The sequence below is a fragment of the Fonsecaea pedrosoi genome (assembly GCF_000835455.1).
Source record: "Fonsecaea pedrosoi CBS 271.37 unplaced genomic scaffold supercont1.2, whole genome shotgun sequence".
Classification (NCBI taxonomy): domain Eukaryota; kingdom Fungi; phylum Ascomycota; class Eurotiomycetes; order Chaetothyriales; family Herpotrichiellaceae; genus Fonsecaea; species Fonsecaea pedrosoi.
In genome coordinates, this window is record NW_013550614.1 from 372,214 (window position 1) to 387,522 (window position 15,309).

General features: G+C 52.1%; 6 protein-coding genes across 6 annotated transcripts; 3 read left to right on the plus strand and 3 right to left on the minus strand.

Moving 5' to 3' along the window:
- Window positions 1-467: 467 nt before the first annotated feature.
- Z517_02093 (uncharacterized protein) lies at window positions 468-775 on the plus strand (the record flags this gene model as incomplete). The annotated part of the gene is made up of 2 exons (XM_013431204.1): window positions 468-689; window positions 737-775. The coding sequence occupies 2 exons, from the start codon at window positions 468-470 to the stop codon at window positions 773-775; spliced, it is 261 nt and encodes an 86-aa protein (XP_013286658.1).
- Window positions 776-1,647: 872 nt separating this feature from the next.
- On the minus strand, window positions 1,648-2,391 carry Z517_02094 (uncharacterized protein; the record flags this gene model as incomplete). Its single annotated transcript, XM_013431205.1, has 1 exon — window positions 1,648-2,391. The coding sequence occupies one exon, from the start codon at window positions 2,389-2,391 to the stop codon at window positions 1,648-1,650; it is 744 nt and encodes a 247-aa protein (XP_013286659.1).
- Window positions 2,392-3,143: 752 nt separating this feature from the next.
- On the minus strand, window positions 3,144-5,747 carry Z517_02095 (uncharacterized protein; the record flags this gene model as incomplete). The annotated part of the gene is made up of 2 exons (XM_013431206.1): window positions 3,144-4,312; window positions 4,376-5,747. 2 exons carry the CDS (start codon window positions 5,745-5,747, stop codon window positions 3,144-3,146), a joined length of 2,541 nt encoding a protein of 846 aa, XP_013286660.1.
- A 1,438-nt stretch (window positions 5,748-7,185) lies between these two features.
- Window positions 7,186-7,962, plus strand: Z517_02096 (uncharacterized protein; the record flags this gene model as incomplete). Its single annotated transcript, XM_013431207.1, has 1 exon — window positions 7,186-7,962. One exon carries the CDS (start codon window positions 7,186-7,188, stop codon window positions 7,960-7,962), a length of 777 nt encoding a protein of 258 aa, XP_013286661.1.
- Window positions 7,963-9,880: 1,918 nt separating this feature from the next.
- On the plus strand, window positions 9,881-10,927 carry Z517_02097 (uncharacterized protein; the record flags this gene model as incomplete). The annotated part of the gene is made up of 1 exon (XM_013431208.1): window positions 9,881-10,927. The coding sequence occupies one exon, from the start codon at window positions 9,881-9,883 to the stop codon at window positions 10,925-10,927; it is 1,047 nt and encodes a 348-aa protein (XP_013286662.1).
- Window positions 10,928-11,873: 946 nt separating this feature from the next.
- On the minus strand, window positions 11,874-13,538 carry Z517_02098 (uncharacterized protein; the record flags this gene model as incomplete). The annotated part of the gene is made up of 2 exons (XM_013431209.1): window positions 11,874-12,920; window positions 12,981-13,538. 2 exons carry the CDS (start codon window positions 13,536-13,538, stop codon window positions 11,874-11,876), a joined length of 1,605 nt encoding a protein of 534 aa, XP_013286663.1.
- Between the last annotated feature and the right edge of the window lie 1,771 nt (window positions 13,539-15,309).

Below are 15,309 nucleotides of genomic sequence, written 5' to 3' on the forward strand. Positions count from 1 at the left end.
GTTGTTTCCCACCTTTCACTTCTCTAGCCATCCTTTCGTCCTCTCCTAACGTTTCATTCTCGCTCACCTTATTTACCTTCTGTTACACTTTAATTCTGTCATGTTTGAATTCTCCTACACCTGTACTTCATCTTTACTTCGCCTTCGCCCATACCTTTACACTCTATCCCCCAACGTCCTCAAATCCTCGGCGAACTTCATCATCCAAGATGTAGCGTCAGGCCTTGCCACGGCTGTCATCCAGCGTTTTCCAACGAGGTATAACTGCGACAAAGAATGCCACTCAATTCCATACATCACAAGCCCGTACGTTCCAGATAATGACGCGTAAGGTATATCACTTTACTATGACTGGAGAGGCTACTAACATATCTATAAGTTCGCTCTATCCTAATATAACGGATACCCCTTCTACCCCCGTCAGCCTATCTGTCCAGGATATGTCCAGTCTTCGCCGCAATATGAACATGGCGCGCCTCGAAACGAAAGTCGACCTGATAGGTCTTCAGTCAAACATCAAAACAGACATGGTTGACGTGCGATCAAAGATAGCGAAAGATCTGCTAGATCTTCGATGTGACACCGATGTCATTCAAACTCGCATCGGAACGGAGGTGGACATTTTGCCTAGACGCATTGAGGTAACCTACACAAGTTATGAGAGGCGGTTGCTTGAGGTGTTCATCCTGGTAAGTGCTCTTTGTCTTTTCATTATTCCTCTCTAACGATCACAAAGGTGTTTTTTTATCGCGGATATATTCTTGATTATGGCTAGTTTCGTGGTAGGGGGCCTCTAAAGTAGAGAGGGGGGGGTGGGAAGTGGCATGGTTTGACAGCCATTAGACGTGCTCTCGAATCTTTATGTAGTCACTAGGTAGCGATGAAGCCGTCGCTAGATCAAATATTGCTAATACTATTCATACGTATAGGAATGCTATTACGCCCAATGGGATTGCCCTTGAGTGAATAGTGCATGGCTCGTCATTGCTATGGCTCGTCGGACTGTGCCACATTATCACGATCGCAGATCTGATCGATGCGACTGCCTCAATAAGCATCGAAATTGATGAAATTACAATACGAAGGAAGGATCATCCAAAAGCTTGTGATGCTGTTCTTAGGTACATGTACTTCAAAGGCCTATCGAGCGAGACGGAGTGCGGTTCAAGCGGGAATACCAAGAATACTACTAGCACCAATCTAGAAGTCAGTGGTTGCTGCTGGAACGGAAACCAACATCTTGCAAGGTCCAGACACGAATAAAAACTCACACAAGGTACAAAGCCCCTGGTTAGATGACAGGTATGTACGAACGTAAATAAAAATTGTAGATTGTGATCCAACGCGCTGATTTGATCCCCCCGGCCCAGCCCCAACCGCACGGTAATCAACGGAGTAGCGGTAGCAGTTGTATCCTCCCTTGCTCTCCCTGAATATGAATTTACTAGATGAAGCGAAGCCGGCCTCACTATGAAATTGCGGATCGAGCCAGATCCCCGGAGAGAGAGAGAGGGAGGGAGGAAGTGGAGAGAAATGTCGCGTGTCTTTTCCCTCCTCCAACTGTCCATCTTCTAGCTCGCTTTTCTTCCTCTATCTCCCCTTCCTGTCCCTCTATCTCGCTCCAAGCATTCACAACACCGGGGTCCTCTATATCTTCACCCTGCCGGGTATCTCGCCGCCCGCCTTCTGAGACCCGTTGAGAAAGCCATAAACGCGCTTTAGGACGACCGTGTTGCCGGCCATGACGACGGCGCTCATGCCAAAGAGGCCGACGCGTTGGGTCTGGTCCAACAGACCGAATAGCGGGTAAGGGTAGAAGCCGTTGTAGGAGTAGCACAGCTCGATCCAGAACCAGTACAAGAAGGCGATGACGGTACTGAGGAGGATGGCGGGCAGGGCGGTGATGGTCCAGGGCGGGCTGAAGAGCAGGAGGTCGACGAGCAGCAGCGCCGACGGCGTGAGGTGGAAGCCGACGTCCGGGGCGAGCGGCAGCTCCAGCTCCTTGGGCACCACCAGCGTCGGGTCAATCGCCCTCAACCCCCAGTACAGGGTGCTGACCAGGACCTCCATCGGGGCCGAACACATGCTCAAGACGTTCTTCGCGGCGAACAATTTCGAGGACAGGGTCAGGTCCGCCAGCAGGCCCAGAATGAACGTTCCCGTGGCGAGCGTCAGGCCGATGATGGTTAGGTATTGAAAGTGCCAGCCGTACGCGCTGTTGATGTGGTTGGGGTGCGTGCTCAGCCAGTTGAAGCTGTAGGCGAAACTGGCCAGCCCGATCGAGTGAAGCAACGCCGAGGCCCCCCGCGAGGGCGACTGGAGCTTTTGGAGAGGGTGGCGCCGGATGAGGCTTTCCATTGCAGGTGTCTGAGATGGCGACCCCGAGGCCATGCCTTATTTCGAAAAGGGTTTTTTTTTTTGGTAGCGAGCTCGGAGTACCCAGGAGACGGAATGGACGAGTAACCAATTCGTACACGATTTGGGCCGCCAAATCAAAATCGAGCAGACAAGGACAGACAACCAGACAGACAGATATCAAAGAGAACGACGGCCCACTGACGATATTATTTCCTGGACCTGTGCGTAAAAGGCGTCCGCTCGATCTATAACACAAGAAGACTGGCAGAGATGGGATATAAACCAAGAAAAAAAATTGATAGAGAGAACAGTAAAAGTGAATCTTGTAGAAGAGCAACGAAGTGAGATGGAAGCTGACGTAAATTACATTCTCGCATTGGTGGGTGTCTGACTTCCGAAATATCGTGGGGGCTGAATCAGCCTTGCAGCCTGCAGCCTCGTAGCCTTGTAGCCCCGCAGCCTTGTCACACCTGGACTTGTATTTACGTGGGCAAGGCTGAAGCCACCTCCACTTGTACTCAAAACTCCGTGCGAAAGTCTAGCATGTAGAAGAATTGAAGTGTGGCATCGGACTTGCCATCCCAAATTGGTATGTACCAGAAATCAACGAAATGTAACGACAGGCTGGGTATTTAGACGACGCCCGCAACTCCAACGCTCGAGAAAATGTGCTCCGTGGACGTAACGTGGTGAATATGAAGCGAGTCGGCATCTCAGTCCTCCTCTCCGCTAAGGTCTATCTCCCCGACCCTCTTTAATCATTCATATCCAGAGTCGGATTGGGGTCAGCCGAAGAACTCTCCGGTTACCAAGCATTCCCAACTGTATCCAGTTCTCCAAACTTCTTCCATAATCCGCCGAGCCCGGCTGACTTGACACATCCCAAGTCCCTCGGCTCCTTTGATCCGACTCAACACTTCTGCGCGATCCAAGGCATCTTCTGCTTCGACCCCAGCAGTGAATATGGGAAAGAGCAAACATGCTTCAGCACTTCCACCAGCTCGGATCTGCTGCAGGATCTTGACAATTTCATGGACCGCCGTCTGCACCTCCTGGTCGTCACGCGGCAGATTATGGATTCGTCGCAAGAGGTGGACCAGTCCAGCCCAGTGAAAGGCCGAGTTTGTCGCCAGGGATTCTTCGACATCCTTTTCCGACATTTCGGCATAAGCTGAATTGCGACGCGTGCCGTGCGTTCCGCAGAGAGATGCTTTGGTCATCTGAGGGCTGTGATGTGCGCACTGGATTTGTTCGTGGTTGCGAGCCTTTTCAAGATCCTGGCGCAGTTTCTCCGCCCTCTTGAGTATGTCCATGGAAGGCTTCCAGTCCTCGTTGATTTGCCCTGTATCGGGGTCGATTCTGCCTGCTGTTTCACATTCTCTCGCTAAAACAGCCACCTGAGCCAAGATTTGCACACATCGCGTGGTGAATCCGAGAAGACAGTCTATCGTATAGTCGTCTTCGTCGTCGCCGTCGTCATCAGTCAAGGATAACTCTTTGGCCGATGTGCTGTCCTCATGCGAACTGGACCAATAGTTGCCTGCAAAAAGAGGCTCCTCGTTACGCCTCCCAGATAGTGAACCCATCACGTCGAGATACGCTAGCCACCTCGTCAAAAAGTACATGACAGGATCTTTGCGCGAAATGGAGTGTGGTCCTGTGCGAGCGCGAATAATACTCCGAGCAATGCTGAGATGATTCTGCCAGGGTATAGAAACACCAAAACTGGAAGGAGAGATGATTTCCAACGAGGCAAGCATGATGGCCGTCGCCAAATTCGCGTTCGATACCTCGGTATTTGACACATTGTCTAAAGTCTGCCGTAGGGAAGGGAAGACGTCCCGGACCCAGTGCGCTATGCGGTTCGCAGGCTCGGGATGATTCAAAAGCCTGGCCCGGTGGCACGCCGAGTACGCCAGTAGCAGATTCAGCAGGTTCGGGTTATCAACGGCCACTACCTTAAGTCAGAGGATGGATTCGAATCACAACGGATTAAGGAGGAATCTCGGATACATACTCTTTGGCAGGATGGTCTTGAACGGGTTCTCTGGACAATCGTGCGGAACAAGAATCCTGGCTGTGTGATTGAGGAAGTGATGGAAGTACAATAGGTTCATCGGATTCTCTGACAGAGTGCGTGGTAATGGCTCCAGCTTTCGAGGGATCTTGATGGGCACAGGCGAGGCATAATATCCCCCGCTTGCAAACACGGTCTCTCGGCTGACCAGCCCAAACCCAAACTCGGGTACACCCAGATCTGTGTCATTCAACCAAGATTCGAAGTCGCTGTGTTCTGATGGTGACATGCCTGATATAGCCATTGTATCGTTGTTCCGCGGAATGTCGAGGTCCACGTTACCACGGTCTTGCCCATAGGTCTCCGTTTCCGAGTATGATATCATCCGCTGGTGTAAAGAGCCCCGTCGAGGAATCGGTTCGTCCGCAATCCCATTGTGATCGTCTTGTCTGGAATCTCTGCGGTCATCTGGCTCTGGATCTTCAGAGAGGAGCGAACTCACGGAGATTCGTCTGTCCTCGTTGTCCTGGGTCTGAGAAGTGGACGAAGGTGCTGGTGTCAAGGGATTGCTAATATATGAGGGAAAGAAAGTGGGCGTGTGCGGGTTGAATTGAACACGCGGACCGACCTCTTCTGTGTCATTCGGACCATATGATCCCGCTCGTTGATAGCTGGGGCCATTCCTCCCGAAACTATCTGTTCTCGGACTCAACTTCATCCTCTTGTTGGGATTGTAGGGCGAATTGATGGATTCTTGATAGGCCATAGGATTAGATGTGTGCATAGGCGGGGGCATTTGCATGGAATAACCATTGAAGTTGTTCATGCCGTTGCCGAGGTTCGGGCTGCCAAACCCAGATTCTGAAGGTGAGGGATACGGTGGCAGAGACATCACATGTCGTACTGAGGGCGGGATTAGAGCAGAGTCGGGAACAGAAGAGGCATTCACATTGGCGCTGTCCCCCCACTGGGGAGTTCTCAGCATCGGCGGAGGTGGCAGGATGGCAGGGTTGAATTCACCCGTCGCTGGGACAGAGAGATTATTTGAGAAGCGATTGATCGAAGGCAACCCGGACTCTGCGGTGGCTTGGTCGACTGAATAATCAGGAGCCTGGATGGTGACTGGAGGGGCTAGGATCTGGTCGTTGATGCTGGGACTCTGGTCGAGGCCGCCGTTGGTGTATCCGTTCGAGGGCGGCTGAGGAGTATTGAACGACAGAATCTGCGTACCAGGCTTTGCATTTCCTTCCTCTTTCTTCTTGTTCCGGCCATCCCAGTTTAATCGAATACTGTAATCGCAGGTTTCGCCTTGTCGCTGACAGTTGGCGCAGGTCGGCTTCTCCTCTCCGCTGAAACGACGCACTGTCAGCATTCATCGACCATTTCACATGCGGGACGGAAAGGACGGACCATTTGACCTTCCTCGACTTGCAAGGCCTGCGGAAGGGAAATATAAGTTATGGAGCTCGCCACGTTGAGGGGATATGGACCAACCAGCAGCCATTCCTGGAGCGCTTTTTAACCTCTTTCCCGTCCTGCTCGGGTTTCTTTGGGCGCGGCATGGCGTTGGCAGAGACTTGTCACCGGCGATGATCGAAGGACAGCGACATCAGCATCTGTGCGGAGGGGGTATGAGACTCGGCGCGGAACGAAGTGATCATCTCAGAGTCATCTCCGAGGCAGAAACAGGTTGAGATTGTGGAAAGGATCGAGAGGATTAGTTAAACTCGAGGACCACGGACGCGGGACAGATTTAAGACTGGCGAGATGTTGGCACTGGTCTCAGGTGCGAAAGCGGCATGGGCGGGGAGAATACGGACAGAGGGTGTGCCATGGCCATACAGCTTCTAGATCAAGCGTACTCTGGATAAGAAAGGGGATGGAATTAACACTGATAGGTTTATTGGTTTCTGGAAGGTTAACCAAAAGAGGATGCATAATTGAGCCTTCCTTAGGCGGCCCAGGTGAGGGCATTGGGCGAGTCAAAGGCACGGATAGGCCAGACAAGGACGCGAACCACGGCTTTTTTGGCCTGGGGTGGATAGCGCAATGGCACAAAAAGTGGACGAGGTGAGCCGGGCGTGAGCTTCCGAAGAAGTTGGAGGGGGCTAAACCACTTGCGCCATAAGGACAGCATCCAGAAGGGACCCTCGAAGACTTCGATGAGGGGTCCATTACCCGAGCTGAACTGAGGACTCGAGTCCCTCGTATGGGCGGTGTGTACGAGGTACTCGGTACAAGTACACTGAAACCCGGGCAGGCAGTGGGTGGCACACCGGCATGCCCTGGACACACTCCCGATGCGAGCCCGGGCACCAGTCTTGCTTGGACTGGACGTGCACCGATGAGCAGACAAGACGATGCCATCGCTTTAGTAACTCAGCTAGAGGCACCAGAGGCATCAAGAGAGGAGCGCCCGTACGTAGCGCCCGGGCCTGCAAAGTTTAGGGCACTTTAGCGAAGGACTTTTGGGGGGTTGTGGCCCATTCTGCACGTGTTCTTTTGAAGGATTTTGCCAACCACTACCACCATCACCAAAGCTGTGTTCCCGTCTCAGATCAGCTACAACATTGGGGAATCATCGCGAAAGGTGGCCGCATACTTTTTGTAACTTCATCTTCCATTGCTCTAGTGTTACTGGCTGGCACTTGTCATTGGTCGCATCTGGCATACGGGCCGTGGCTTCAGTCTCTTAGCAGGATTTGATCTGATAAACCTCACCTGAGACACTTTGGCCATCGTCTCTTGGGTCCAAAGAACATCTGTTCAACTGCTCTGCCCTCAGCAAACAAGCTGGTTCCCGACTCAGAATGTCTACCAGGCCTGCGAGGTTGGGTCTACAGCTGATCCAGGCTCGTAATGTCGTCGCCCCGACGAAGAAGGTGTTGCCGACATCACGACGCGATTTGTCTTCGGTAGCTCTGGTTGCGCAAAGCCATCGCCGAATCTCAGCATCGAAATTCACACCTCTAGCTGCAAGTCCGCCGTCCTCAACCACGGCCCCTTCCTCATTTTTCACCCCCTCCCTGTGTCGGACGAGAAACGCATCGACAACCTCGAATGCCTCTGCCCCGACAACCTCTACCCCTCCGTCGTCATCCTCCTCTCCTCCCCCTGCTCTCGATTGGAATACCTTCTTCCGCCTTCGAACCATACGACGTCGCTACGCAGTCACTTCCTCGATCATTACGTCCTTCGCTTCTACAGCCGGAGCATTGATAGCATTTTCCGAGATCCCAGCATTTGCTGACAACATCACCAAAATCATTCCAACCGATCCTGTCATTGGTATTGGGATAGCCACTTTTGGGGCCACTTTCTTTGGCTGGCTGATCGGCCCAGCCTTTGGAAACACGCTATGGAGACTATTGCATCGAAGTCGGTTGCCAGAGTTCAACAAAAAAGAGCGAGAATTTTTTGAAAGGGTTAAAAAGCATAGGGTCAACCCCACGGGTGCGAGCACCAACAACCCCGTGCCTGACTTCTATGGCGAGAAAGTGGGAAGTGTGGCTGGGTACCGACGGTGGCTGAAAGACCAGCGTGCTTTCAACAGGAAACGGGAAGGAAACTATTCCTCGACGAAGTGAACAGAAATGTTGTGAACCTCTCAAGCCATTCGCTATGGGACACTTACAGGAAAGGATTCAATGTATGGCAACAAGCGATTGCTCTCGAGCTCCTGCGGTTGGGTTCTCTGATGGTGCTGCTACTACAAGTCACGGCTGGGCAGTAACATAAGGCGATATGGAGGTTTCACACTGTCAGCTGTGCAGATGAATGTTCGAAAAAGCCTACATCTCGTGTAATAACACTCCGATTACCACCCTCGTTGTACAACAACTGACACTCCGATATGACAAGATCCAACTATATTCCAAATGACACCCTTCCATCTCAGCTCTGCTTTGTGAAAACAGGCACTGGTGATCTGAGGGATCTCAGTGACTTGCTACACCTCAATGTGGATCTTCCCGCGACAGAGTTGAGGTTTTGTACCAACCCGCTACTTCTCCCACTTTTTTGTAGCAGCGAAGGAGACTATCCAATGTTTAAGGCGTGACGGCGTTCAGGTACATACCTGATGGGCACTAGGGGTAGTAGAATGCACTTGTCTTCCATGTCGAGAATGATGTCAAAGACGACCTCTAATTACCTAACGAGGATGCTTTACGGCAAAGTCTGTCTAATGTGAGAATAGTCTAGGCGTCCTCCTCACATCGAGGGAATGACCTCCAGATCCACCATTTGACTGAAAATCTTACACGGTGAGAGAGAAAACTACCTCAGAGTCGTTCGCAGGTGAAGTCAATGGACGGCGGACCGAGTCACGTGACGCCAAGGCCAAGGCTAGGTGTCCATGCGAGTTGATGTTCGTCGCTATTGTTATCTGACTACCTGCTTGTACCTACTTGTAGATTCCAATAGAACGTCTAATCTCTGTTAGGGTATGCTTTTTTCTTCTTCATGCGCTCACATGACATCTGGATTGCCTTCTTCCACTCTCTAGGGACGCGGTCTGTTTGCCGACGAACCTCGCCAGCCTCTTTCTGGGCTTCGGGGAAGTCTCGGGCACATGTCATACAAGTCATCCTTGAGCTTGTACTTGCGGTCCTGACCTCACTCCCAAGTCATTGGATGGAAGATGCCGGAGGGCCACAGGAAGATGCAAGGGGCTCCAACCAACCACGACGCGTAGCATGAACGCCAAAAGGATCATCCCCGGACAAATTGCCGCAACGATTAACACATGGATTCGAAAATGCTCTCGATTCTGGAAGAAACTCCAGCAGCTGGAGACTGCAAAGGGAAAACCAGCATGCGTGATTTGATGGCTGTTGCAGGTGTCTTCTTTTTTTTTCTCACTGGTCTCGATGCGCATGAAACTGGGGATCCGGAATAAAACCGGCCAAAATGCAAGTCGTCCACCATAGGACCCTACAAGTACAAGTATATCAAGACTGGTTTCTTCTGGTGCCCTTCCCACACAAGGACATCTCAGATTGCCTCTCATACCATCGACATCCGGAATTTGGCGGCTATTGTGTGCGAATCACCGTCCTTTTTGACCCCTTCTGAACGAATCAGTTGAAATCCCATCACAGTTGATTACTAGTTGACCCCAAATAGGTTGCAGTTAGGCCTTTGTCACTCTTTGGTCCTTGTAGATCATTTGGAACAGCATTGGCTATTGCTCGAGTCAGGTGCACAGGTTTCCAAAAAAAAAGTCAGCCGCTATATGAGTTGAGTACACAAATCAACAAATCCAGACGGGAAGGAAAGCCCAGAGCGACGAATTAATAAACGAAGGATTACATCACACACGGCCTGGGAAGACAGAACTGCCCAAGGCGCCCTGTTACGAACAAGCAAGCCGCTTCAGAAGAGGTTCTTAAGTGATAAGACATCTCGGTCTCGGAACATTCAAAGAATACTCACCACCTGGAGATTGAGTACAGAGGAGGAGATTGTACCTATTTTTCAAGACATCACCAAGAGGACCAGAAAATGTCGCAGATCACAGTACTAGGTTTCTCACCCTCGCGGCCAGACGAGCAAGGATTTAACGCCATCCATTGGGCAATATTGCTCACGCCAGCAACCGAAGCTCAGCAGCAGCAGCAAGGGTATGGTGCACAGCAGCCGTCAACAAAAAGGCCCAAAACCAAATCATTCTTCTCAACTCCCCGGCTCTTGTCGAAGACGAGCAGTAATGCCACCCCGCCACTTGAAACGGTTCTCTATGACATGCACAACCACCAACTCCGCCAGCAGGTATATCCTGTCCCTGTCAAGGCAAAATCAGATTCAACCGAACAGTCGAACTCGTCATCAGCAGAGGCAGAGACTGCCGCTGAAAATCTCCAGACAACAGCGACAACCACAGACATCAGTTCGGACATTCGTAACCAACCATTTCGTCTCTGCCTCCGGATATTGCTGAGTTCCCATAACCTCCCGGTCACGAAGCTCGCTTCCAAAGTATCCAATCTGCTCTACCGGACACCAACCTACGGACCGGAAGAGGACTGGCTGCTCGCTGCACTACATATGCTGGTGGGGGCCGGCATCCTTGAGCCATCACAGAACTTCGACCCTGAGGCCATCTTGGCGTTCGCTGGAGAGGCCGTCAAGGAGAACCTTTCGCAGATCGGACACAGGTATGAACGTCAGCAGGAGGAAGTGTTGGAGCTGGACTACGCCAGCCATGTAAGGAGCATTGAACAGGTCAAAGCCATGTTCGAGCACCACCACCAACAGCAAGCGACGCCGCCTTACACGCCGTCGCCAACCCCGTCTCCGACATCCTCTTCTCCCGTGATACGAGGCGCCGTGGTCTCACCAGCCATCGGAAACGTAGAGCGAAGGGGCTCCAGCGCGACATCCCACTTCCACCACGACCACTCGTGCAAACCCAAAACGCACAAGTTTCTGGGTCTCCGCATCTCGCCGTCGCCGTCGTCATACGCACCGCGCCACAGGTGGGCGTCAGGGGAAGGGATGAAGCGCGCGTATTACGAGAGGCAAGATGACCCGTACGGTGGGCTAATGTGAAGAATGAAGAAGCGTTGATCTTTTTCTTTTTCTTCGTATCTCCTCAATGATGTATTTTTAGGGGTTGATTAAGGGGTATTATAAGGACAACAACAGAAAACGTGGCACCGGACCGGTCTGGGGCATTGGTATTGGTAACACTGGGAGGATTCACATCTGTAACGGAAGCCTTGCGCGTGGCGAAGAGAAAATATCGTCGCCCTACCCGTGGTGCGCATACAGTAGGTACATCATGTGCACATAAACGGAGTCAATCCCAAATACCCACAATCATTCATATTCATATTCATGCTCAATGTTCATATCCATGTCCACCTCCACGTTCCTACCCACCACGCCCGCCTATACATCCACTTCGCAACGTCCACATCCGTGTCACCTTCTTCTTATATATGCAACTCGTAAAAGGGTGTTACCACCACCCTACCTGTACATCAGCCCAATCGTCAACGGTGAGAAAACAAGACAAGGATCAAAGGTAAGAAAGACCCCCTGGGCCGAGGTCTTGGGTTCTATATGGACAAGTAACCTCTACCAAAGGGACGTCTGAATTCACCTTGGTATCTTGCATCATGTTTACGAGGCGGAAAGACACACGCAAGGCAAAGAGTCCCAAAACTGTAAGATGGAGATATAGATTTTTGGGTTGTAAATGTAACATAGAAAAGAAAAGTTCGACTTGACAAAGTCCTGGTTGTGGTGGTCCTGCACTGGTACCTGTACCTGGTTTTCTCCATTCCTGATCCCCTTCTGCCCCTTAAAAGCTGGTTAAGCTGTAGTAAATGCAAGTAGCGCTCATAATATTTCATCCCACATACACAACTGGTCCTTCCTACTCCGAGGGGGGCTGGCCCCGCTGTATTAGTCCTTTACAATATCATCCGATTAACGCAATCCTCTTTGTCCCTGAACACCTGTGATCTGGGTTTTATGTTCAGTTCCATGTTCAGAATGCCTGGCCAGGTTGTCCTTGGTTGTGACTGGGGGGCACATAGTTCGCCCCGGGGATCGGGACAGACTCATACTGTTGTTCGCCAGGCGCGGCGCCCATGTGTTCGTGTATGCGTTCCTCAGGCGGAGGAGACATGGGCGGTTGAGGAGGTGGTGATGACGGGGAGAACAGTCTTGGTGAGCTAATACCCTCGGTCGCGGTGGAAATAGGGGTTGCTTTCGTTACTCGGATAGGTGGGGCTTGAAGTTTGAATGGTGAGGCAGTGGTCATGCTGTGCGGTGAGGCGAATTGTATCGGTGACGTGCCTTGTTCTGCGGCCGAGTGTATGTCCTGTTGGCTCTTAAGCGCGGACGGGAAACCAGGAGTTCGGGGTGTCTGAGCGAAGCCTGGAGTGTTCGGTGCAGATTGGGTCCTCAACTGGGCGAGGTATAGATCGCTTCTGGCACGATCGCGCGCGTCCATGGATTTCCTGAGTCGGTTCTTGCTCCAGAACCTGTAGAAGACAATACCATAGATGGCGATGACGATAACCTCGACAACAACTTCAATGATGCAACAAATCAGGGACCAGTCCTGCAGCCGACATACCAGCGCGTAGTGGATGTCGTCTTCAAAGAGTTGGCGGCGTTTGTTGTCCTTGCAGGACCAACCCCACAAATCCTGTCCGTTGCCGCTGGCTTTGCTCCCGTGCAGGATGCCCGCACCGACGAGCCACATGACAATGCTGAACATGAACCATCCCACCGCAAACATGGTGTAATATACAGCGACCTTCTCCGCACGCTTGTGTCCACCCCGGCAGTACGCCAAAATGACAATGATGGAGAAGAGGAGCGAAACACAAGCGATGGACAAAACGACAATCTGTGGCCAGAGCTTTTGGCCGGCCGCCCACGGAGGCAGGTTGTTTCGCGGCGGTAGGGATCTGGTGGCGTGGAAAATTGTCAATACAGTCGACAGCATGGCGAGTACGATCAGGGAACAGGAGAAGTTCACGCCTCGTAGGACCATTTTGGCCATGCGTACACGGGTTTTGACTTTCTATGTTACGTGTTAGAAGGCGAGTAGGAGAAGAACGCAACGCCTGCAGAAAAGACTTACCAGATCTTTGGCCTGTTGAATCTCGGTCTTCATTTCCTCCTTCTCAAGGACCTGTTCTTCTCGGAAGGTTGGAGAAAGAGGGTTCAGCATTCTGGACGCGGTCCCCGGTGTTTTCAAAGCGGACTTGAGAGGCTGGCCCGCGGCGCCATTAGGATCAGCTCGAATATAGACTGTTTGCTCGACGGGCTGGTTGTCTGCGATATAGCCGAATCCGACATCTGATGGCGCGGCGGCTGGGTTGTGAGTAATGCCGTTCTCCATCTTGCCGGTGGCAGGCGGATCTGCAAAGGGTGATTGACTCTCGCCAGGGCCTGAAGCGGGCGAGAAGACAGACGTCGCTTCGGCAAAGCGTGCCCGCCTCACGGACCTATTGCCGCCACCGATGGAAGACTGAAAGGAAGCCGTCGAGTTTGTCCGGATCGAGCGAGTGGTTGCTTTGATATCTGACTTTTCGTCCAGGTCGGGGTCGTTGTCGAAGCGGCTAGGGCGATGGGAGCGAGTTTGCGAGTCGACAGTGAGGTCTATGGGAGACACAGGTTCGAAGTTTGATGGTGACATGGTGGGGAGGGGAAGGGTCTATGCTTTATCGGTGAGGCGATAAACTCAGCCCAGTCTTGGGTAGCGTTGGACAGGGATTCCCCAATGCGCTGGTGGCAGTTGATCGGAGCACGCCTCGGTGCTGCAGTACAAAATGCTCGTTTGGAAGCCCCGGAGTTCTCGACTTGCAGAGGTCCGACGCTGACGTGAGACGGGAACAGATATCCAGGCGGGAAGCGGGGATGCCTTCGAGATTCGGGAAGGGAGGGTTATATGATAGTAACGTTTTGTTTTATTGTCGAGAGCCAGCTCAGATCTAGGGCAAAGAAAAGAAGGAAGAAAAATATTTCAAAGTTGATGGAAGAGTGAGTAAGAGACACAAGAGGCTGATGGGCGAGTAGGTCAAGTATTAGGTTGGGACGACTTTGTCTTGAGTGAGCTGACAACCCTGAGGCGCTTCGAAGGGCCCGAGTGACTTGATGGTAGGGGTGCCGTGGGTAGTGTCAGTCGGCGGATGAGCTTCAAGACTCGCAGGAAATGCAGGGTGGAACAAGCGTGGTCACAATTGGCGCTTTGAGGTCGGTCAACCGGTCTCTTGGTCTCTCCTCTTCTTGGGGGGGAATTGCGGTAAGGCGTGCAATGCAGGGCCGGGCGGTGCTTGGGGGCAATTGGCCAAGATCAAGGAAACAGACACAACGACTCAGCGAAGCCTGCGCGAGCTTTTGAAAAGACGAATATAAGGACGGAAACAGGGCGAAGGATCGAGGTCAGGAGGATGAGGTGGTGAAGGTGAGAAGGAGGATGGAGGGCGGACGAGACCTTCTTTGAGTAGTAAATGAAGCCTCTCATGCGTTTTGGGGTGCTGGGAGTTTTACCTTTCTCGTTTCCCTCAGTTGACTTGACTATTAAATCCATTTCTTTTTCGTCAAATGATGGGATTGAGCTGGGCGCTTGAGAAGATGCAAAGATGGTAGTCTGGATGGATGTCGAGATGGGACGAAGCTGCGGGGGAGACACTCAGGACGCAGCCAAGAGGGGCATCGAAGGTGATGAGGTGAACAATTCTGGGATGATTGGACAAGAAGCCTTGAGGAAGCGCCGCCCCGTGGCGAATGAGCAGCGACAGACTTGGTTCATCACATTGTCGACCACTGATGGCGCTGGGGGATCAAGTGATGGGGCCTGCACCCTCTGCATTGGCGTATGTGGGTTTCTATGTCGGGAAGTGCGAAGACACCCAAGTAATTACAAAGTAAAGATCGGATACCGGATGCCAAGGGCATAAGGGACTTCTAAAGGGATCAAGTGGAGATGATGTTCGGCAGCCATTGACAGCAGTCATGACAAGTCACTAGGCAAGGTGGCAAGTCACCGCCTTAGGTGCCGAGTACAGTAAGTAGGGCCTACAAGGGATTCCCTAGGCATGAGTGACTTAGTCGGGCTCCCCCCAACTTTGGCAGTGAGACGCAGTTCCAGGCCAGGCTGTCAGGTCATCCTTAGCTACAAGTATAGGGACTGTTTGGCAGGAAGTGGCCGCCTCGTCCGCATAATACAAGTAAGTCGGTCATCTCTCTCCTTTGTCACTATTGGCACCTGACCTGCTTTGCCCTGACCTGTTTTAGGGACCTCAAGATCAACCATGGACTGCCACTGACTGCCTGTTCTAGACCTGTCAGGGTGCAGTGGAGATCCCCTCTCCCCCCCCCCCCCCCTGCGATACGAACAGAGTGCCCAACTATAGGTCTCTTCGGCCGCTCGGCTATTTTTGGTGCTTGAAGCTTCCCTGGCTGCA